General features: G+C 46.0%; 2 protein-coding genes across 3 annotated transcripts in view; one reads left to right on the top strand and one right to left on the bottom strand.

Annotated features, from left to right (window-relative positions):
* Positions 1 to 23,244, top strand: part of LOC146209862 (luciferin 4-monooxygenase-like) — a 197,043-nt gene that overhangs the window by 111,967 nt on the left and 61,832 nt on the right. Inside the window, exon 4 of the mRNA XM_084604576.1 lies at positions 19,494 to 19,662. Within this exon, the coding sequence (XP_084460702.1) occupies positions 19,494 to 19,662 (169 nt within the window). The remainder of the gene's footprint in view (positions 1 to 19,493; positions 19,663 to 23,244) is intronic.
* LOC146209864 (uncharacterized) lies at positions 13,237 to 16,814 on the bottom strand. 2 transcript variants are annotated; one of them, XR_014707687.1, is made up of 2 exons: positions 16,558 to 16,814; positions 13,237 to 14,306 (listed from the first exon to the last, which is right to left on the bottom strand). XR_014707687.1 is itself a non-coding variant. In XM_084604586.1 (2 exons), the coding sequence occupies exons 1-2, from the start codon at positions 16,786 to 16,788 to the stop codon at positions 13,277 to 13,279; spliced, it is 393 nt and encodes a 130-aa protein (XP_084460712.1). In that variant the 5' UTR covers positions 16,789 to 16,814; the 3' UTR covers positions 13,237 to 13,276. The 2 variants fall into 2 exon arrangements, 1 of the variants encoding a protein (XP_084460712.1); XM_084604586.1 differs by having other exon boundaries at positions 13,237 to 13,438.

Below are 23,244 nucleotides of genomic sequence, written 5' to 3' on the forward strand. Positions count from 1 at the left end.
TTAACGTTATGCCTTTTGGATTATGTAATGCACCTGCCACATTCGAGCGGTTCATGGATACAATTCTACGTCTACTAAAGTGGCAAATTTGTTTATGTTATTTGGACGACGTAGTAATATTTGGCAAAAAATTTAGTGAGCAAAACAGCCTTCTGGATATCGTACTTAATTGCATGGAACGAGCTGGTCTTGTACTGAATGCAAAGAAATGTCATTTTGGCGATCGTGAAACAATTGTCCTCGGTCACTTAGTTGACAAAGAAGGTGTTCGACCAGATCCCAAGAAAATTGAAGCCGTCAAAAGTTTTACTGTGCCCAAGTCAGTAAAAGAGCTGCAGAGTTTTTTGGGGCTATGCTCGTACTTTCGACGCTTTATACCAAGGTTTGCAGACATCGCTTACCCACTTACGAGTCTACTGCATAAAGATACACCATTCAATTGGACCAGCGAATGTGACTCAGCTTTCCGTCATCTGAAGTTTCTTTTGACCTCGGGCCCAATCCTCCGCCACTTCTGCCCATCAGCTCCAATTGAAGTACACACTGACGCAAGTGGTATCGGTATCGGCGCTGTACTTATACAACGCCATGGACGCGATCAGCACGTGATAGCGTATGCCAGCCGCTCGTTGAGTAAATGTGAAAGAAATTACACGGTTACGGAGCAAGAATGTCTAGCCGTTGTTTTCGCTGTACAGCGCTTTCGTTCCTATCTGTACGGGAATGCTTTCACGATTGTGACCGACCACCATTCCCTTTGCTGGCTCGTGAGTCTTCGTGACCCCTGTGGGCGGCTCGCTCGATGGGCTTTACGCCTACAAGAGTTTAATTTTACTGTGGTGCATAAAAGCGGCCGTAAACACTCAGATGCTGACTGTCTTTCGCGTTTGCCGCTTCAAACGACTGATAATGACTCAGACAATTTCGATGAATATTTGGCTCCAATTGCACAAACTTTCCCCGATCTCAGAGTTTTCCGAACCGAGCAACGCAAAGACAAAACATTAACTTCACTGTTTGATTCCGCCAACGATCCTATGAAAAACACATTTAGCATTCGCGAAGGAGTGCTTTACAAGAAAAATTTCGCCTCTGGGGGAGCTCGTATGCTTCTTGTCGTTCCGGAAAGCCTACGTATCACAGTTCTAGAAATGACGCATGATGATGCCACGTCTGGTCACCTGGGAGTGGCCCGAACACTCCACCGCACACAGCAGCGATTTTACTGGCCGAAGATGCGTTCAACGATCAAGCGATATGTAGCCAGCTGTGTGCAATGTCAGCGCTTTAAGCTGTCGACTTCAAGCCCACATGGAAAACTGCAGCCAGTCACACCTCCAACAGCCCCGTTTGAGCAAGTTGGCATTGACCTTCGTGGACCTTTTCCACGGTCCTCTAAAGGAAACCGATGGATTCTTGTGTGCGTTGATTATTTAACCCGCTACTGTGAGACAGCCGCGATACCATCCGCTACTGCGTCTGAAGTATCAAATTTCTTACTTCGACTCGTCAATCTTCGGCACGGCCCTCCTGCAGTCATCATTAGTGACCGTGGACGCCAATTCACAGCGGACATTGTCGAAGAACTTCTTCGCCTCAGCGCCTGCAGTTTTCGCCACTCCACGCCATATCATCCCCAAACGAACGGTGTGGTAGAACGAACTAATAGGACGCTTACCACCATGTTGGCTATGTACGTCGCTGCAGACCATAAGGACTGGGATGGCGTTCTACCGTTCATTACGCATGCATATAACACAGCGCAACATGAGACAACAGGCTACAGTCCCTTCTACCTTCTCTATGCTCGCACGCCTCGCTGTGCCCTCGACACCATACTGCCATTTTTCATTCATGACGAACCTTCTCTTGCTACCACACTCTGCAGAGCTGAAGAAGCCCGCCAGCTGGCCAGAGTTCGAATTTTATCGTCACAAGAACGTTCTAAGAACCGCTACGACGCCCGACACCAACAAGTTTCCTATGCTCCTGGTGACTATGTGCGGTTGTGGACACCTCTCCGTAAGCGTGGTCTTTGTCAAAAACTGCTTTCACACTACGCCGGACCGTTTGTTGTGTTAGAACGCATCAATGACCTGAATTACATCATAGCACGCATAACGGCGAATGGTCGACGGTCACGGTAGTCGCAGGTGGTGCATGTAGCCCGCCTCAAGCGATTTCATTCCAGAGGATCTCTGTAACTCGCTCGACGGGCTTCGTCTGCGAGGAGGGAAATGTCACGCGCCTTCGTAGAACGTCGACGGAAGATGAAAAAGAGCGGTCGGGTAGATCGGTGAAGAAGAAGAAAGAGCAAGGGCAGAGGAACGCTTGTACGCTTCGCCGCAGTCCTCTTTGCACAGATCCCTGTAAATAAACCCCCCGTGCGTACAAAGTACGTAACATCGCGTACAAAGTACGTAACAGTATATATATATATATATATATATATATATATGTGTGTGTATATATATATATATATATATATATATATATATATATATATATATACCTCGTCGTATGGATAAACGAATAACAGCTAGGTATACATGAAGAAATGAACACGCCACCAGGGAAAAAGGACGAAGAGATGCCGCGATAACGAAGCACGAGGAATTATGTTGGTACAAGAGATATAAAGCACTTAATGACATTTGGAAAGGGATAATGGTACCGTATCTTACCTTCCGGAAAGCGGTTTTGGTCTTAAGAGCTGAAATCCAGTCGAGGTTAGAAATAAGTCAGGGGTCGGTGGGAAGGCGAGCACTTGGAGCCAACGGCAAAACTACAAACGAAGCATTACAAGAGGCATAGGCTGGGTTTCTGTCAAGGTACGACAAGCTCGGAGCAAAATATTGTATGAAAAACGCATCAAGAAAATGGACGACATTAGGTGCGCAGCTAAAATATTCAAATACTTATACCGGAAGGGCGTTTACAAAGAGTGGCAGAAAAGGACAACAAACTGACTATTAGGTATATTGGCCTCGAGATCGAGCAGAGTTGCCACCTTGCGGCTCAGCGGCGAAACCTAGTCAGTGTGGATGCGTTTTCGCGTCGCGTGCCAGCCCACAGTGATTTACGCGCGCGCATGTGGCGTGTACAGGAGTGTTTTTGTTTGTTTCGCAGTTCCTGTGAGCTTTTGCTTACCTATCTACCTCTTGCAAAATAAATATGAACAGTCTATAACCCCACGCTTCATTAAAAAAAAATAATACTTGTCCGTATCGGGCATGTCATGCTTGGATACGACATCATCCATCGCGGTCTTCGGCGCTTGAAATCCTTTGCCATGCAATGTCTCAAACGAAGTGGTACTGTCTTAACCGCCATGTCAAAGCAAAACAGGTCGCTGCCGTCAATAAAAGTTATTGCAAAAGCTCAGAAATCGCATATTCCCGTTTCTGTTTGGAATACGGCAGCTACTAAAACATATGCAACCGCAGACTGCTTCATATAGCAGAACGCAGTTTGAACAGACCACTTTATGCCTACTATGCCTTTTGTATGCACGATAGAGTTGTGTGAGTACTTTTTTTTTTGCTTTTAATCCTCTGTCGCGGTGTCTCAATAGCAAGGGCGCTCGACTGCTGATTTCGAGAACGGAGGATTCAATCACAACCATTTCGAAAGGCGCTCCTCTGCTGTGGGATTTGACTGTCCAATAAACAATCCCACGTGGTAAATGTGGTGTTAATAATAAAAAAACGACACCAAAACCAGCCTCTGCAATCATCCGTCATAGCCGATGCCGCTTTCATGCGGTAAACCCGGGCCAATATGCATTTCTTTTTTCTTTTTTGCTGCTGAAGGCTTCTGTGCATCCGTAAAAGTGGTAGTGAGCACCTTTTGCTTTAGACAAATGCTCGAATGTTTGGGAAACATATTCCCTGCACCTAATTGTTACACTAAATATTACATAATACACCTAGATTAATGTACTTTATTGGTAGCCTATTGAAATCATTATAACCTCTTTTCGTCCAAGTGCCCTCTTCCAAGCAAACTCGTCGTTTCTGACAAGGGGAGTAAAATAGCTTCATGCGGGCTTAAAGGTCCACGGAAACGGCCCCCAAGAAGCCACTGAAAAACGTGTTCAGTGTGTAGAACACATCCTTTTCAGCATTAACGCAAAGTATAACTCCTTGGAACAAAGCCAGCGATTTATTATTAATTTTTAAAAACAGCGTTTTTTTGAAATTCGCGGGCAGAGAGAATGTCGCTTGGCGGTGTCGCATGGAACTATTTCCTCGACCCATGACGTCATGGGTCAGTTGACTGGCAAGGCTTGCTAGAAGCTGCCATTCGCTGCGGTCACTGCAACCATGACGTCACGGACTCACGTCCGGTAGCCGCGAAAGTCGTCTGCTCGTGCGCTGCTCGAACTCTGTGCGGGCTGTTACACAGCTCGCAGCCCTTATCGGTTAGGTGGCCATTGCCCATTAAGTGCAACAACCGAAGCGAGGCAGGGATCGGCAGAACGAAGCTGCATTTACAGATATCTTATTTATATAACGTGGTTTCAGGAGTACCGGAGTGTCGTCCGACGAGGCGTCAACACCACTGTCAAGCACCGCACGATGGCAGCACCTCCTCGACCGCTGTAAACACCGCCGCTGTGGCCCCTCCTCCCGCATACGGTTCGCGAACGATACCGCGGATCGTTAGCATCGATGTCCGAAATAAAGCGTGCTAAAATTTGTTGGAGTCTGGAATACTGAGCCGAGTATCAAGTATGAAGCCCTCGTGAGGATCGCTGACCAGCAGCAAATTGCTGGTAAGAGCGATAGCCGGGATACAAGCTAGTTTCTGCTCAAGCCAGCTGCCGCTGGTGCATTTCGGCTGGCTCTGCGATTAATGCGTCGGCAGAGTTAATCCTATAATTATTTTACTATGGCAGGATAGGAATCACTATAAGGCAGTTTCATAACTAGACGATTTACGACAGCGTTGATCATGTTTCAAAGCGTCGAACGCCGCGGCTTCGAAGCGAAACAATTTACGCCTAGCGACGACTAGGGACGGTCACGCACGGCGCCGTCGTTCGGCGCGCTCGCACGTTCCACCCCCGCGGTAATTGTGTAACGTAACTCAGCCTGCTCGCGGCATCCCGTGCTGCAAGCGTTGCAAACTCGTGTCCTTTCATAGCTAAGGCCGCGTATTTTTTGACGTTCTGCTCAGCAACAAGCCGTTCAAGCGATACTGTAGGCAAGACAAGGCTTCAGTACGCAGTCGCTGCGCTGTCGGCCGTAATCGAAGACATCGGGCGGCCCCATATACTATTTTGTGAAGCAGACCCGCTCGTACGTTTCGCGCACTCGGGCGCCGACGAGTAGCTGCCGTCAACAGACGCCGTCATAACCTCGATTAACGACGCAAACCGAGGTCGTCAAGCTCGGTTTGCGGTAACCGCGGTTAGTGGTGCAACAATGGTTTGGTCCGCCGTGTAACAGAGGATAACCACGGGTTCGCGGTTACACTAACCGTCGCTGCGCGAACTGGCGAACTCCTCAGGCGTGTGCGAGCGAGGACGGGTTGGCGCGAGTACGCCAGCGAGCGAGCGCACGGCAACCGGAAGTTCGTCGAAATGACGTATGTCTGGGCGGAGCTTTGAACTTGCTTGTATTCTTAGTTTTTTTATGGCTCCCTTCGGCGTACGAGTTGAGAGGGAAAATTGGAAGGGTCATTTTTAATCGCCGATATCTCTGGTGTTGCAGAAGCTAGATCGAAAATTTTTGCGGGAGAATGATGGGTGGTTCAGTAACTGTCAGTGTTATGGCGTTGTTTACCCTTCTTTGTGACCCTTTTCAGGGGACCTTTAAATATCAGTGTTTAGCTCGGGAATAAATACATTTTTAAAGTCGCATGATAGGATCACCTCAATTTTTTTCGTAATAGTTTTATATCCGGCGCCTGTTTTGGAAGCAACCCTGATATTTTACTTCGCATAAGATTTACTGGTAATTAATCAGTGATAAAGAAATCTTCAGCCTTTAAAATTGCTTCCCAGAACATGGCAGTGCCCATGCGCAGTTTAGAACGATGTCTTCGCAGCGAGTAATTCGTAGCTTGCACTTTAACGTCAGTGAAAATTAATCGCTGATTATTGTAAATTCTTCTATCACGTGATTGTGTAAAAGTTCTATCACGCGGTGAAATTTATTGGCATTGCCAAACAAAATTATTACACTACTATTTTACCATTATATATTACCATCAAACACATCAGAAATCCCTTATACTTTCCTCGGTTTCAGGAAATCATTTACAGTTAATGGCGCATGCAGTAATACACTTTCACATTCTATGACAGTGGCCGCAAAAGGCATCTCGGCAAATTCAATCCATTCAGCGCTGTACGGCGAGGGTTGCTGTGCAGTGTCGGCGTGATCTCATTTTTGGGGAATACTTGTGCGTGGTTGTCTGGGCCAGAGTTGATGTGCACTCAGTCTAAGGCACCTCGCCATGCAGTACGCTGCCAGTGCTACCCTTAACCTGCTTAATCCTCGAGTCAAGTACGATATAATGAACCAGGCTTTCTCGATTCAATCTAAAGTACTGCAGGTCACAGCACGAACCTTTTATCTTCGTGTGCTTGACACTAAATTCACCGGTCTCACTCGCATGAGACACGCGCAAACTGTTTAAAAGTCGATAACAAAAACAAAGCTGTCATTAGGTAGGCCCAAGTATTAGGTGCGTGAGCGCGGTACAGCGCAAGAAACGTGCAAAAAAAATCTAGAAGACTGGTGGTTGCGTGCTTTGAGTTCCTAAAATCCGCGCTTCTTCTGCTGCACTGGCGAACTCCTTGGATTTTGTTTCTGCAATATTGCAGAAATACTGCTGAAGACATGTTTTTTTCCCGCAAGGGCACCTTGTGTAAACTTGGTGTTGGTGCTTGGCGCCACCACGGACCCTGAGCCCCCATACCGAAGCTGTAAACCGTACTGTGGCGATAGGTTGAAAGGTGGAGGGAAGAAACCGTGAACGGTGGCGGTCGAGGTTGTGGTCAAGCCTCGGCCGACGGGCCCCCCACCTGTCTACCAGGTGAGGGGCTCCGGGACCTTCCTCTGCATATAAGGGTGAAACAGAGGCGACAGAACATTAGGAACCCTTAGACCACCCATGATGCATGGAAAAACAATCATCAAAAAAACTTGATCGACCTCCGAAAAGGAGTCGCACCGAAGTGACACAAAAAATTGCTGCACCAACTGAAAACTTTTCAAAGTTCCTTGTCCTGCGCTCATTATCAGAGTCTAAACCTGTAAACGAGCTATCAGTTTTTCTGATAGCCAGCTCGCTGAAGGCCATCATTGGGGCTAATTATAAAGCGAAAAAACTAAGATCTGGTGACTTGCTTATAGAGGTATCAGGCAAAAGCCAGTTTGACAAACTCCTCATAACAAAGACATTTGCTGACCTTGAAGTTCAGGTATCGCCCCACCGCAGTCTTAACAGCTGCCATGGAGTGGTTTCTGATCGAGACCTCTTAAATGAAACAGAATCAGATCTCCTTGAGGGCCTACAGAACCAAGGTGTAAAGGCAGTACGAAGAATAACAATCAGGCGAAAGAATGAATAAATAAAAACAAAACATATTGTTCTCACTTTCAACCGGAGCACACTTCCTGAATACATCAATGTGGAATTCATCCGATGCAAAGTTAGCCCGTACATACCAAGCCCCCGCAGATGCTTTAAGTGTCAGCGGTACGGGCATGGTAGCCAGTCATGCCGAGGACGCCTTACCTGTGCAAAATGCAGCACACACGAACATGCAACTGATGATTGCAATGCAACTGACTTCAAATGTGTGAACTGTGAGGGCACACACCCTGCATACTCACGGTCCTGTGTGGCCTTTCAGGCCGAAAAGGAAGTGATCAATCTGAAGGTTACCGAGAATATATCATACGGAGAGGCGCGGAAGAAACATAGAGCTCTCTCCTCTGCTCTCTATGCTGACGCAGCCCGTAGAGGGGCCAGGCCGCGTCTAGTAACGGTGGGCACGCAGTGCAATGCTGCTGACGTGCTCCCACCACGGCTTCTCACTAAGCAGCCACCGGCTGCCCCAATCTTTGCAATCCCGGAGGTCACGTTCTCCCAGACGTCCGGGACACCAAAGACATCTGAGAGGAACTTGGTTCCTCTGGAAAACCCCCCTGCCTCCATGCCTTCACCAGAGGCGATGGAGGTGAGCGTGGACTCCGCAGCGTCAGTGGCGCCTGGGGAGTCCGCCAATGAGAGGCGGTGCCCACCGGACCGCTTCAAATTGAAAAACCATACGCCAGTTAAGCCACCTGATAAAGGCGGCGACTCTTAAACCCACTGTCTCATCTACATCCCTCACTTACAAAAATGGCTACTGAGAGTATCGTTTATTGGAACTGTCGGGGACTACTAAACAATCTGGATGATGTATATGAAATTCTTGCCGAGCACCAACCAAACATATTTTGTCTGCAAGAGACCCACTTAAAACCAGCAGACACAAGTTTCCTCAAGCAGTATCACGTATTCAGGAAGGATAGGCAAGGCAGCACTCGCCCCTCTGGCGGTGTTGCCATTGTAACTCAAAAATCAATCCCATGCCGAAGCATCTCACTCAATACAGACCTAGAGACAGTGGCAATACGAGCATTAATTTTTGGTAAAATAACAACAGTTTGTTCCCTGTACATTCCTCCAGATTATAGGTTATGTAGCGAAAGTTTTGAAAAGCTAGTTGATCAACTTCCAGAACCATGGCTGCTGCTCGGAGACTTTAATGCACATCACCCATTATGGGGATGTACAAGAACGGACTCCCGAGGTGTGCTAATCGAAAAATTCTTATTGTCCTCTGGATCATGCCTACTTAACACAAAAGAGCCAACATAATACAACATACTACATAACACATACACATCCATAGATTTAGCTATTGGCTCTCCAATGCTCTTAGCAGCTACAGAGTGGGTCGTAATTAACAATCTATATGGAAGTGACCATTTTCCGATCTCTGTAAAGTATGCTCGTAATAAAAATGAAAATGCGTCTAATCCTAGAAAGTTTAAAGAATATGCAGCCAACTGGGAGTTGTTCAGGGAACACTCATCATTGGCTTGTTCATCAGTTGCTGACTTAGGCGTTGATGAGGCTCAGCGCTTGATCACGCTGCACATTATAGAGGCAGCAGAAAAATACATTCCACAGACGTCAAGTAAGCCACGAAATAAACGAAGACCCTGGTGGAATGCAGAATGTAAGACTGCTCGTGAAACTCAAAACAGGGCATGGTCGAAAATACGCCGATACCCCACAACCGAAAACCTAATAGCGTTCAAGCGTGCAAAGGCAAATGGCAGACGTGTTCGACACATTTCCAAGCGAGAAAGCTGGTCATCATTCCTTTCTTCTGTGAACTCTTATTCTGATGCACACAAAGTTCACAACAGGATAAGAGCACTTAAAGGATATAGCACAATCCCAACGCCCCTTGTCAGCACCAGTGGTGACTCTCTTGAACACCAAGCAGACACACTAGGGCAACACTTCGAATATGTATTCAGCTCAGCGCACTATACGGATTCTTTTTTGCGGCACAAGGTAACTGAGGAGAGGAAGCCTATATGTGATAAAAGACCGTGCACAGGAGGGTACAATAGCCCTTTCACCATGCAGGAGCTGAAGATTGCACTTGGCACATGTGGGAACACAGCACCAGGTCCTGACAGGGTTACATATTGAATGCTTAAACACCTGCATACGGGCACGCTTGAAACCCTACTTTCCCTGTATAATAAAATATGAGCCACAGGACGCTTTCCTAAAGCATGGAAGGAAGCGATCATCATCCCCATATTAAAACCCGGAAAAGAACCCACACTTGCTGCTAGTTATCGGCCTATCGCACTAACCAGCTGTTTATGCAAGCTTTTTAAAAAAATGGTTAATCGTCGCCTTCTCCATTTCCTTGAATACAATGTTCATCAAAATCAAGCTGGTTTTAGAGCTGGGCGGTCAACAGCTGATCAGCTCATTGCCTTTGAGTCTTATGCAAGGGATGCTTTTGTACATAAACAACATTGTTTATCTGTCTTTTTCGATCTTGAAAAAGCATATGATACCACTTGGCGCTATGGTATCATCCGCGACCTCTTCTCTCTTGGCATCACAGGGAACATGTTGAATACAATACGAAGTTATTTGTCTGAACGGACATTCAAAGTTCGTGTTGGCAATGCATATTCAAAGCAGTACATACAGGAAAATGGTGTCCCTCAAGGTGGTGTTCTCAGTTGCACACTTTTCATAGTCAAAATGGACTCTTTAAAAAGCGTGCTGCCAAAAACTATTTATTGTTCTGTATATGTTGATGACGTCCAGATAAGCTTCAAATCTTGCAACCTGGCCATCTGTGAACGACAGATTCAGCTAGGTGTAAACAAATTGTCCAGGTGGGCTGATGACAATGGGTTTAAATTTAACTGTGAAAATAGTGTTTGTGTACTTTTCTCTAAACAGCGTGGCATCAAGCCTGACCCCAACATAACATTGAATGGTCAGGGCCTAGCCCTTAAAAAGGAACACAAATTTCTTGGCGTAGTTGTTGACGAAAAACTTTCTTTCATTACCCACATAAAACAGTTGCGACTGAAGTGTCTCAAAGCAATGAATTTGCTAAAAATTCTCTCTCACCGGTCATGGGGCACAGACCGCGACTGCCTTCTGAGCCTTCTGAATAGTGTAGTTCTATCACGCATTGATTATTGCTCCATGGTATATGGGTCAGCATCATCCTCTGCGCTAAAATTGCTCGATCCCGTGCACCACCTCGGTCTTCGCCTCGCCACGGGCGCTTTCCGAACTAGCCCAATTGCTAGCCTCTATGTCGAGGCGAACCGATGGTCACTGCAACGAAGGAGACAATTTACTTCTCTAACTTATGCTATGAAGGTACTATGCCAACTGGACCATCCATGTCGTCGGCTCCTGCTTGACAAAACTGGCACAGCTCTTTTCTCAAGAAAACCATCCCTAACACCACCATACCCAATCAGAGTTGCCACGCATATTGAACGTCTGGACATTCCGGTTACCAGTCTTCATACAACTTCCATAAAAGACCTAATTGCCCCTTGGGAAATGCACGGTGTTAACTGTGACCTGTCGTTTCTTGAAGTGGGGAAGCACGCATCCCCTATTGCCATACAGCAGCACTTCATGTCACTTCAGGCGAAGTACACTTGTGATGAATACTACAGTGATGCTTCAAAGTCTGCTCAAGTGTCCTGTGCAGCACATGGACCGCAATTTTGCACTTTTAAAAACACTTAACAGACATACAAGTATATTTACCGCTGAATGCCATGGAATCCTGCTAGCTGTGAGACACATTATAGAAAATAAAATACAGACATCGATCATCTATACAGACTCCCTCAGTGTTTTAACGTCCCTATCCTTTTGGAAGTGGCATAATAAGAACCCAGTCCTGAATTCTCTCTATAACACTCTTATGTCTGCCAACAAACAAGAACTTAAAATTACACTGTTTTGGGTGCCAGGTCACCGCTGTATACCAGGTAACGAGGCAGCTGATAGGCTTGCTGCATCAGCTGCCCTTCGAAACACTACAGACATTGACAACATATCATATCAGGACCTCAAGCCACACATAAAAAACATGATTCAACAACAATGGCAAGAGGAGTGGGACACAGCAACTGAGAATAAACTACACACAATAAAACCAACAATAGGCAGGTACACTACAGAAAAACGAAACAGATTCAAAGAAATAGCTCTGTGCAGACTGAGGATAGGTCACACATATACAACACATTCATATCTTTTAACAAACTCTCCTGCACCACATTGCCCGAGATGCGGAGACCGACTAACAGTCATCCATGTTCTAATTCAATGTCCGAGACTTCAACAGCAAAGGAGACATCATTTTCCCGAATTACACAAGCAACATATACCCCCACATCCGTCCTTCTTTCTTGGTGATGATCCAATGTTCTCTTTAGATAGAGTTTTTAAATATTTATTTAAAGTAGGCTTTTTATACTGAATTATTCATCAACGTAGGCGTAAGCTCGTTTCTTTTACTTAGATAGCTCTCTTTTTCTTTTTACTCGGACTACTATACATCGAAATTCAATGTTTTAGGCCCTATACACCACTGTTTTTAGACCATACACTCCGAAATAACTTTTACGCCCTATACACCACCGTTTTTAAGTTCATCATAAACACCACACATCGAACATTTCATTAACTTTAGTTGACACTTCACCTTGTGTTTGGCGGTCTTTGGCCTAAGATGCCCTTGCGCCAAAAAAAACAACAGTTCATCATCATGAAGACACGTTTTCATCGCCAACAAACCCGCCGTTAACTCGGAAGCAGACCTACGCAGCGTGCGTTTCTGCGAGCGCCGCCGGCTGCCGATCCACACTACCGGAGTGACGGTGGCGCCACCTCTAGGTCGATCTAGCGGCGAATAGGGGCTATGACCTTTGGGGTTATGATCTATGGGGCTGAAACATGGAGGTTAATGAAAAGGATTCTACTTAAGCTGAGGACGACGCAGATGGCCATATAATGGAAAATGGTAGGCGTAACATTAAGAGGTAGGAAGCGTGTAGAGTTGGTAAAAGAAATAACTCAAGTTACTGGTATTCTAGTCGAAATTAGGAATTGTATCGACGTCATGGTACACCGAATGCCAGGGGGAAAAGAGCACAGCTTTATTTGAGCAACGCGTATTTATACAGATGGCTTGGACAGCAGCGTATCGGCTGTTGCGTATCAGTTGTACATTTTGAGGCCGCACTGCGCATGCTGTCCCTGACGCATACGATACATCTTCCTTCTTTTGGAAAGAAAACTAAAAACAACAACAAAGCAAAGTTGCAAGCACGACATGGGCTCAGTGCACAAAAGAATAACTTAAGACATTTGCTGAAAGTCTCTGCCGTATTCCAAGCGTCGCGGGGGTGCACGTTGTCTCTGCGATCGTCTTAACCCCGGAGCGCTTGACACTGCATCACCATCAGATGTCACTGGTCGCGGCTGATGCTGCGGCGTGCTGTCCTCAATGGGGTCATCGCTGTCGTCGTCAAGTTCACTCAGAAAGTTTTCTTTCGTAGACATGAGATGTTTTCGATTGCGACGCAGAAGTCTGCCGTCTTCTGTTAGAACATTGTAGGACCTTGGTCCAGCACAGCGCTGCACGACCTTTGCTGTTTTGTCCCAGACAACTTTCTTCACGCGCACAACGTCACCTTGTCTCAGGGGTGGTAGGAGTTGCCGGTCTCTCGTACTCTGGCGATGCTTGGCAATATGCAAACTGGGACCTTCTTGAGTGTCTGGTAGCGTTGTTCGTAGCTTTCTGGCCTGAAGAATCTCTGCGGGTGCCGCAGCACCTTCCAGTGGGGTTGTCCTGTAAGCGAGCAAACCAAGCCAGAAATCTTGATTGGCTTCAGCAGTTTTCTTTAATATTCGCTTCACCACCTGTACCCCCTTTTCTGCCAGGCCATTCGACTGTGGGTATCTAGGGCTAGAAGTAATGTGCTGGAAATCATATTCTCTTGCAAATGCAGCGAACTGGTAGCTTGAAAAAGGGGGTCCGTTGTCTGAGCATACCTCCATTGGTATGCCATATCTAGCGAAAATAGCGCTTGTTGCTTGAATGACAGTCCTGGCCGATGTATCCTGAAGTAATTCCACCTCCGGAAAGCTTGAGAGCACATCGTAAACACAAAGATAAGGTCTACCCCCATAGTAAAAAATGTCGATTCCAACTCGGTACCACGCTTGCGTGGGCACTGAGCGCACCTGCAGCGGCTCACGCGGCTGGCTGTATGCATATTTCCGGCAGACTGCGCATTTCTGGACAAAGGCTTCAATGGCACTATTCATGCCTGGCCAGAATATCGCTTCCCGGGCTCTGGATTTGCATTTGCTTATACCCAAGTGGCCTTGGTGAATTTTTTCCAGAATTTCGTGCTTCATGCTAGTGGGAATCACCACTTTGGAGCCCTTTAACAAAACGCCCTGAACCTGCGAGAGCTCGCCAGTAAATGGCTTCAGCTGACCTTCAACCGGTGCACCTTCTCTCAGACTTTTGAGTACACTGCACAGATATTCATCTTTGTTTGTCTCGGCGACCAGTCGAGTTAAAGTTCTATGGCTCACGCGAGACGAAACTACACTCACGGCGTGTACTTGTGCATCTTGGCTGTCGATGTCGGTCTTGTCACAGTTGAGTGAAGCCCGGGACAGCATATCGGCCAGGAAGAGGTGCTTTCCTGGAACAAAAACAATCTCGATATCGTAACGAAGCAGTCGCAGAAAGAAGCGTTGCAGCCTTGGCGGCATGTCACCAATCGCTTTTTGAGATATCGCTATCAAAGGTTGATGATCGGTTTCCACGATAATGTGACGACCGTATGTGAAATGATTGAACCTTTCACAACCGTACACAATCGCCATGGCTTCTTTTTCTATCTGCGAGTATCGCTGCTGGGCTTCCGTCAGAGCTTTAGACGCGTATGCGACCGGCTTCCACTCATTATCGTGAAGCTGTAATAATGCAGCACCTAAGCCGTTTTGCGATGCATCGCATGAAATTTTAGTTTCTTTTGCAGGGTCGAAAAGCGATAGGAGTGGTTGTTTGCTCATGCTGTCGCAAAGCTGGTTCCACTCTTTGGCGTGGTTCGCCGTCCATTCAAACACAGTGCCCTGCTTTAGCAAACCTCGTAGTAGTGCTGTCCTGCGCGCCAACGATGGCAGAAATTTGCTGAAGTAGTTTGCTACGCCGAGCATTCTTTGCACTGCTTGTTTGCCCTTCGGCTCAGGCATTTGCGTCATGCATTGTATCAATGAGTGGCTAGGTCTTACTCCCTCACCGCTGATTGTGTCACCTAGGAATTCTATTTCTGTCACGCCAACTGTGCATTTGGTCGGGTTGAAAGTCAAGCCAGCTCGTTCTGCCGCTTCTAGCGCTAGCCTCAGCCGGTCATTGTGCTCTTTCATCGATTTGCCCCAGACTAATACGTCGTCAACATATACTCTAACACCTTGTAGTCCATCGAAGATTTCATTCAGAATCTTTTGGAAAACCTCTGAAGCAGATGAAATCCCAAAAGGTAACCTAAGAAAACGGTACCGCCCGAAAGGCGTTGCAAATGTGCACAGTTTTGACGTTTCCTCGTCCAAGGGTATCTGGTGGAATCCGGCGTTCGCATCGAGGCGCGAAAAAACAGTTGCCCCGGCCAGCTCCGCCTCTATGTCTTCTCGCGTTGGCATCTGGTAATGTTCTCTTTTAATACATTCATTAATCTTCCTGGGGTCCATGCATACCCGAAGTTTTCCATCCTTTTTTCGTACTATCACAAGAGGGCTTACCCAGTCAGTGGGCTCCTTGGAAATGATTCCACCCTGTTGCATGCGTCGCAGCTCTTCCCGTAGTGGCTCCCGCAAGGCTAGTGGAACTCGTCGCGCTGGCTGCACTACCGGCACGGCGTCATCGCGGAGTACCATATGGTATCGACGCTCAACGCAACCCGTGCCGCTGAACAGATGACGGAATTCGTCTACCACTGTTTGTGTTGAATCTTGAGACACGGCGTGCACCTGCCGCGAAAGGAGTCTAAGGCGTTCGCAGGCTTGAAGGCCTAGTATCGCTTGCCCTTTGCGCACAATGAAAAACTGTAGAACGGCGTTGTGACCATTAAGCTTCACTTCCGTAGTGATCGTGCCAAAGTGTTGAATTTCGCTTCCGCCGAAGGACCGCAATGTCGCGCAACTGGGCTTCAGCGGTGGTTTTGGCAGCATCTTGTTTAGGACACTGAGGGGAAGAATATTGGCTTGTGAACCGGTGTCAACTTTCATGCACACCGACAAGTTGCCAACTTGTGCTTGAGCAAGCCAATCGCGCTCACGGACAGTGTTTCTGACAGCCACGTTGAGTACATCGAACTCTTCCTCGGAACCAGTGAGCTCACTTATTTGCTGCTTTGCTTTACAGCAGACCGCAAAGTGGTTTTTCCGCTGGCACTTATAACAAGTACGACCAAAAGCAGGGCAGCTCCGCGGTGCGTGCGTTCGTGCGCAGCTTTGGCAGATATAGGCCTGCTGCCTTTTACGATGGGTAGAGCTCGTTTTGTGGACTGGGTCGACCTGATGATGGTCTTGTTCCCATATTTCCTTATGCGCCGCGGCTGCTTCGGCAGCCTTGCAGATCTGTTCTGCTTTCTGGAGGGTGAGCTTGTTATCTCTCAATAACTTCTCGCGTATCTTGTCGTCAGTTATACCAAAAACAATTTGGTCTCTGATCACTGAATCGAGTAACCCAGCAAAGTTACAAAGTCGTGCTTGAGTCTTCAAATCTCTCAAAAAGTGCTCGAATGGCTCGCCAGGTTCCTGCACTCGCCTCCTGAATAAGTAGCGCTCATATACTTCATTGCTCTGGGCTGCGCAATACTCGTCAAACTTTTTGATTACCGTCGCGTAGTCACTGCTGCTTTCATCTTCCGAAAAAGTAAAGGTGTTAAATACCTCAATTGCTTCTTCACCTGCGGTAGTCAGCAGTAGCGCTGTTTTCGTTGGCTCTGGTCGAGGCTTTGCTGTTTCTGTCGCCGTCAGGAAAAGGTGGAACTTCTGCTTGAACAGCTGCCAATTCTTTGCGATGTCCCCTTTCAGGTGAAGTGCGTCCGGTGGCCTTAAGAAATCCATTTCGTGGCTTATTTCTTCGGTCTGCTCGTCGGCGTTAGCCACTTCTGACACCATGTATCGACGTCATGGTACACCGAATGCCAGGGAGAAAAGAGCACAGCTTTATTTGAGCAACGCGTATTTATACAGATGGCTTGGACAGCAGCGTATCGGCTGTTGCGTATCAGTTGTACATTTTGAGGCCGCACTGCGCATGCTGTCCCTGACGCATACGATACAGGAATGAAGAAATGGGCATCGTCAGCACATGTCGTTCGAAGAGAGGATAACAGATTGTCTCCAAGAGTAACCAATTGGATTCCAAGGGAAGGTAAGCGTAGCAGGGGGCGGCAGAAAATGAGGTGGGTGGATGAGATTAAGAAATTCACAGGGGTCAGTTGGATGCAGCTATCACAAGACCGGGTTATTTGAAAGAAAATGGAAAAGGCCTTCGCCCTGCAGTGGGTACAGTCCGGCTGATAATGATGATGACGACGATAATGATGATCATTTAGGAAGGCAGGACGGAAAATAAAAAAACATTTAACGACAGATAAAGAGCACAGAGACTAAAACCTGGAATAATTCAGTGGAAAAGAAGCCGACTCTAGATATATATATAGAAAACGGAAAACTCGGATTAAAAAGGAAACGTTCTATGACGACTCAACAGGCAGCGGCCTTGTCTTTGAAACTAGACCAGGATGTCTTAGAACTTGAGGCTTAATGAAAGTTTAATCAAGAAGATGAAACTTGTGCTATGTGCGGTGAATGCCCAGAAACAATTATACATATTATACTGGATTTTGGCAGTTACCATTCAGATGTCGATGCGGACATAGTCACCCTAGCCGAGGCCTGGACTTCATAGGTAACAAAGGAAACTTGAACGAACCAGTGGTATAGGTAAGCAAGAGATGTTTAGAAGATTGGTAGATAAATAGCAGGGAGGGACTGTATGGAAGCTAAGTCGAAATTAAGCGCGGGGATTTTAAGACAGCCCGGGTATAAGGTCGTTAAAGTTGAAGGGTTATCTATGTTAAAAATAAAAAAACAAAGGTTGAGCATGGCGATGAATATCACCACCCCGTTCCTAACGTGAAAAAATATGAAAGCGTAAAAAATATCTGAAAAACAAAGCACATAAAAACGAACACGAGGTACATGGGTAATTTAGAACGACGGCATAGGTGTAAAAAAATAATAATATAAAGATACAATAAGCAAAGCAGTATACAATGAAGATAAGCAAATAACCATACAATAAGTTTGAATACTATACAAGAAAGAAAGTTTGTAGCGCGGATTTAAATTTTTCTTTTTCGGTTATACTTGTTAGGGATGCAGACAGGTTATTCCAAACAGTACAGGTGCGGGGAAGAAACAAGTTAGAATAAGCAACTGTGTTTAAGTGTGGAATGTTAACCTTTTGACTGTGGTTACGGCGAAATGAAATATAGGATGGTGGTTGAACCCATAAGGAGTGCAATGTACTGCAGTTAGAAGTGCCAGCCAAAAGGTTTAGATTATCAAAACTGTATTAACGTTCCGCTGTTTTTTGTTTTGGATTACCAACAAGAAATGCTTGGTTTGCTTTTACTCATGTCGCTGGCTTTGAAGCTGCTGTGAAATACCTTCAGAGGTCGAAAATGATTAAGACGTATCAGCTATGATGTTCAGATAACATTCGCCCTGCTGTCGTTAATATACAAGCTTCTAGGAGTAGGCAAATGGCGCCTTAATTATAATTAATCAATTAATTAACTAATTTATGCAATACTGCAGGTTTTGTTGCGGCCCAGACAGGAGGGGCATACAAAGTACAAATTAATTACATTAGCAGACGTAAGAAGAAAAGAATCAAATGAATAGTGTGCACAATAGCAAAGCAACACCAGCTACGAGAATAAAATGGGTAAATAAAACACTCGGTCTTTTAACCAAACAATTCCCAAACAAAAAGTGAAGAGTAAATTTACAAATGAACCGTGAGTACCGTTTAAGCAGTGAGAAGGAATATAACACAAAGATCAATTTGAGTAATTACTAATTCACAAGAAAATGGAATCAGTAATTCAAACGGTCAATGGAATCAGTCCTGTTTGGTAGCTACTCAGGTAAATTATTCGAATCAGTTATAGTGCGTGGGAAAAATTACTATTTGAAAATGTTAGTTCTGGACTTATAGGCAGTCAGAGAGTCAGCCATACTCTCTGACTACCCAAGAAGAAATGAGTACCGCTATTTTAGGACTATCAGTCGACATTTATGACATTCAGGTTTATAACCGGTTAAATTATTCCATATTATAAATACTGCATTCATACATAAAGACGTTTAACACTCACACTAGGTAATGAAGAGCTTGATGTGAATGAAAACCTAACGTCCTCTACGAACATTTCTCATTTTATTATATTGTCCATGTTCACTGCCTTGCACGTTATGCGGAATACATGTGTTAGAGTGAATAATTCCGGCCGGACAAGGACAGGTGATGTTTACTAACAAAAAGAATGCTACTCACGTCCTTGCTGTCTCATGTCGGCCAGCTATTTGGTCAGGAAGCCAGCCGTGCCTGGAATAGCTTCGTAGTCATTGGAGGACCGAAGTAAGCCGATGAGACGCTTACTGTATACGATAAACTTTGGACGCAATCGGTTTATTAAGATATTTTACGCGATTTTGCTACTTGGTCAGCCACCGAGCTGTGCCTTTCAGTATTTAGCCGTGAGTGCCTTTTGCCGATCCTTTGCGGCGCACTGGTCCCCCTTGTGCAGAGCAGGAGAAATGTTTTTCCACGATGACGTGTTGCTGGCCTGGAACCCGGTGTCGCACGCCTCCGGATTCATCATCCCACTCGCAGCGTTTTGCTGCGGAGCCAGGGTGGTGCCCTCCAAGGGTGGACTTTGTGCACGAGATTTCGTCAACGTCGTTAACAAGCACAAGGTACGAACTTACGGGTTCCACGGCTGGCTTTACCAGACCGATTTCCACTTATCTTGCTTAGCTTTCTACTTACCTTCGTATCATGTTCTGCCTTCTGGTAACGTCTAATGGAACCTTAATTATAATTTCGGCAAGAACGTTTTCATCTAACACTCTCATACTACAAGATATTTACCAAATCACCGCTGAGACTGCGGTCTTCGTAATTTTGTTGTGAAGATTGCTACTGGGAAATCTATGTGATGAGGAAATCGCATGCCTAAAGTGCAGATAAAATAAAATTATAATACTTGAAAAAAAAAAGAGAACTCTAGGTAATAACACGCAATCACGGGTTTTCTCAAAATTAGAAGCAAGCAATCTGCCGGAAGTAGCGAATTCAAATTAGCAGTATTATTATCTATGTCAAGGGGCGCCTTCTCGCCCCACTTAGAGTTATAAAATATCAAATAAATTTTCGATTGTGTTCTTGTGACGATAGATGAGGAATCCTAAAATAACAACGATAACTCTTATTGGAAGCAGCCGGGAATGATCTGTAGGTCTTATTGCTGCGAGATCGGGAAGATGAGAAAAAATGAACGATTGCAAATTTATGCGATAATTTGAAGTACTCAGACTGTGCGATATTGAAAGATTTTGTTACGCAGATGTTGAGTGATGGGAATGCTCAACTATTTTCATGTGAAGCAAAATATTGCTTTAAAGTTTTCTCCTACGCATACAATGAATAATTCACGCGACAGCTTGCCGAAAGCTCTACTGGTCCGGAAACAACCCACTGACACGTAGATTTAGAGCACCGACCACATAAAGAACAAATATTCCATCTTCCTTACGGGAGCCTTGTCTACATACAAATGAAACAAGATGAGGGAATTGAAGGTGCTTAAAAAGAGGGCGCAGGGCGCCAGTGACGCAATGGGCGTGGTAAAGGATTTCGCACTTTCTCAGGCATGTAGACTAGTGTTTTTGCCTGATTCGTTAAGGCTGGCTATCTTGTCGCATTTGATTTCTATAAGAGAAGCAATGCACTTCAAGATTGAATAATAAGAAAAAGTGTTTTTCTTGAGGCATTGGTAAAACAGGACAACAGTAACCTCAGATTCATCGTTTACAGAAACCAGGAGCACACAGGAACTTTGATTCTGTTTCTGTCCACCCGAAATCACTCGTTAATAATTAAAGGGATTATTAACGATGCGCCCTTAACGGTGCTCACACTTACAGACACCATAAGAGTGAGGGGGGGGGGGGCAGCTGTACCGGTCGCAAAGAAATGCCCTCGACTTGCGTGGCAAGCTCAGCTGGAATTCAACTACCTTGTAGTGGCAGAAGGGGGTGGCCGTTTGGTGTCCAGCTTTCGCTGGTTCAAGCCACAGGAAGGGTCGGATTCAAAAGTAACAAACAAACTTTATACACAGGAAGAGACGATACAGAGGCATACAGACTAATTTGTCTTTCATCGTTAGCCTCTTGTCTGCATTCATTGCAGTGCTGCTACATATAATTATAATTTTTTTACAGAAAAGGAAAGGCGTAGTATCTATTTCACTTTCTTTTTCTTATTATTATTATTGTGTGAGTTTGGACGGTACACCATCGCTCCTGTCGCGTGGCGTTCCTTGGCGCGCGTTGAAGTGTGGCATTGCAGATGGCAGGGACGCATCCCGCCTCGGCCAATCAGAACTCCGCAAAAGCGGGACACACGTTGTCCACGAAGCCTGAGCCATTAAAGGCTTTCGCCCTTATAAACGAAGACTAAATTGTTCACCTAGCACTGTTGCAGACCGACGCCTCGAGAGCCACGATGTGGCCGCCATGTAAGACGAGCGTCGCTCCCTCGCAGGTCAGTGGGCTTGCCAGCAGCGGGTGAAGCCTGGTAGTCGAGCACTAGCACTTGTGTACACGCTGTAATACTAGCTAACACACTGACTGACTCATACAATCGAAGCGGCCTCCATAAATAGGGCGCGCCCCGTCTGTCTGTTCCAGCGCGCCAAAGCTGACGAGCCCACACACTTAGCTTCGCTCGTTGAAGCATTGCCATTTCCTTCCGCCAAGCCGCGCGTCGTCAATGGTTAGGCGCCGTCGAAAAATTTAAATAACAGTAGCGTTTTCAGGCCGGTTCAGTCACCGTCGCTGTCGGGTGATGAGAAAGAGGGTGACGTCAATGCGTAAAAGGCCATGCACTCTCCTCGCGCGGGGAAGGAGGTGTTTCTCGAATGTGGTCGAAGCTTCGATGCGGCGCCGCACGGGCTTCGTGCCGCGCTGGCTTAATAAAAATGTGTGCAGATTTCGTGATACCCGGCAATAGCCTCCCAGGTTGGAAGGCGTCCCACGTGTTACTAGGGATGAACAAAGGGCGATTCCTAGTAGCTCCAGGACGAATGAAGCGGCTGTGCTAAAGTCAAAAGGACGCTCTGTTGTGGATGTGTCGGGAAGCGACCGGAAAGTCCGGTGTTGCAAGGAGATATATGACATAGCAACATGGAATGTATGATCTATGACGCAAGGTAAACTGGATGTCGTCAAGCGAGAAATCGACAGATTGAACACTGATATCTTGGGTATCAGTGAGCTCAAGTGCACCGGAATGGGAGAATTGAATTCCGGCGACCATTGTGTCTTTTATTGTGGGCAAGAATCCAGGAGAAGGAATGGGGTCGCTCTCATAGTAAACAAAAGAATGGGCAAAGCATTGCTAGGGTACAACCCCAAAAACCACCGAATGATTTCACTTCGGATCCAAGATCACCCTTTCAACATAACAGTTATTCAAGTCTATGCACCAACCACTACTGCTGAAGAAGCTGCCGTTGAGAGATTTTATTCGGACCTGCAATGCTTTTTAGACCGCACTCGATCATCAGACGTCATGTTTCTCATAGGAGACTGGAATGCTAAGGTGGGGAGTGAAGAAATACCTGGGATTACAAGCAAGCTCGGTCTTGGTGAGCCAAATGAAGCTGGGCAGAGGCTAGTAGAGTTTTGTCAAGAAAACAACCTGACCCTAGCAAATACTCATTTTCAACAGCACAAGAGGCGCTTGTACGCATGGACTTCACCGGACGGTCTGTACAGGAATCAGATCGATTATATTCTTTGCCGGCAGAGATGGAGAAGCGCTATACAAGCAGTATAAACAAGGCCTGGGGCCTATTGTGGTACCGATCATCAGCTTCTTGTTGCCAAAATTAAGCTTCGATTGAGGAAAACGCAGAAAACTAGAAGGCCTTTCAGGTATGGTCTGGATCAAATTCCATTAGAATATGCTGTGGAAGTGAGAATCGATTTCAAGAATTAGATCTAGAAGACAGAGAGCCTGAAGAAATGTGGACTGATGTTCGTGAAATAATACAAGAAGTTGCTACTAAGGTAGTTCCAAAGCAAAACAAATGCCAGAAAGTAAGCTGGTTATCTGACGAGGCTTTGCAAATAGTTGAGTAAAGGAGGATGATAAAAGTGTGGGGGAAAGAGAAAGATACAAGGTCCTCCAATGAGGATTTTTAGAAAATAACAAGGAGAGGTAAGAATGCCTTCCTGAACATACAGTGCCAAGCAGTTGAGGACAACAGCCAA

This window comes from Amblyomma maculatum, chromosome 1, assembly GCF_055883805.1.
Source record: "Amblyomma maculatum isolate TAMU_Amacu chromosome 1, ASM5588380v1, whole genome shotgun sequence".
Lineage (NCBI taxonomy): Eukaryota > Metazoa > Arthropoda > Arachnida > Ixodida > Ixodidae > Amblyomma > Amblyomma maculatum.

Bases quoted from the DNA above. Each gene is read 5' to 3' on its own strand.
- LOC146209864 (XM_084604586.1), bottom strand. From the start codon at position 16,788: ATGGTGTCAGAAGTGGCTAACGCCGACGAGCAGACCGAAGAAATAAGC. The intron at 13,439-16,557 runs GTATTTAACACC...GCTCGCTTACAG, and splicing joins CAGGTGAAGAAGCAATTGAG to GACAACCCCACTGGAAGGTG.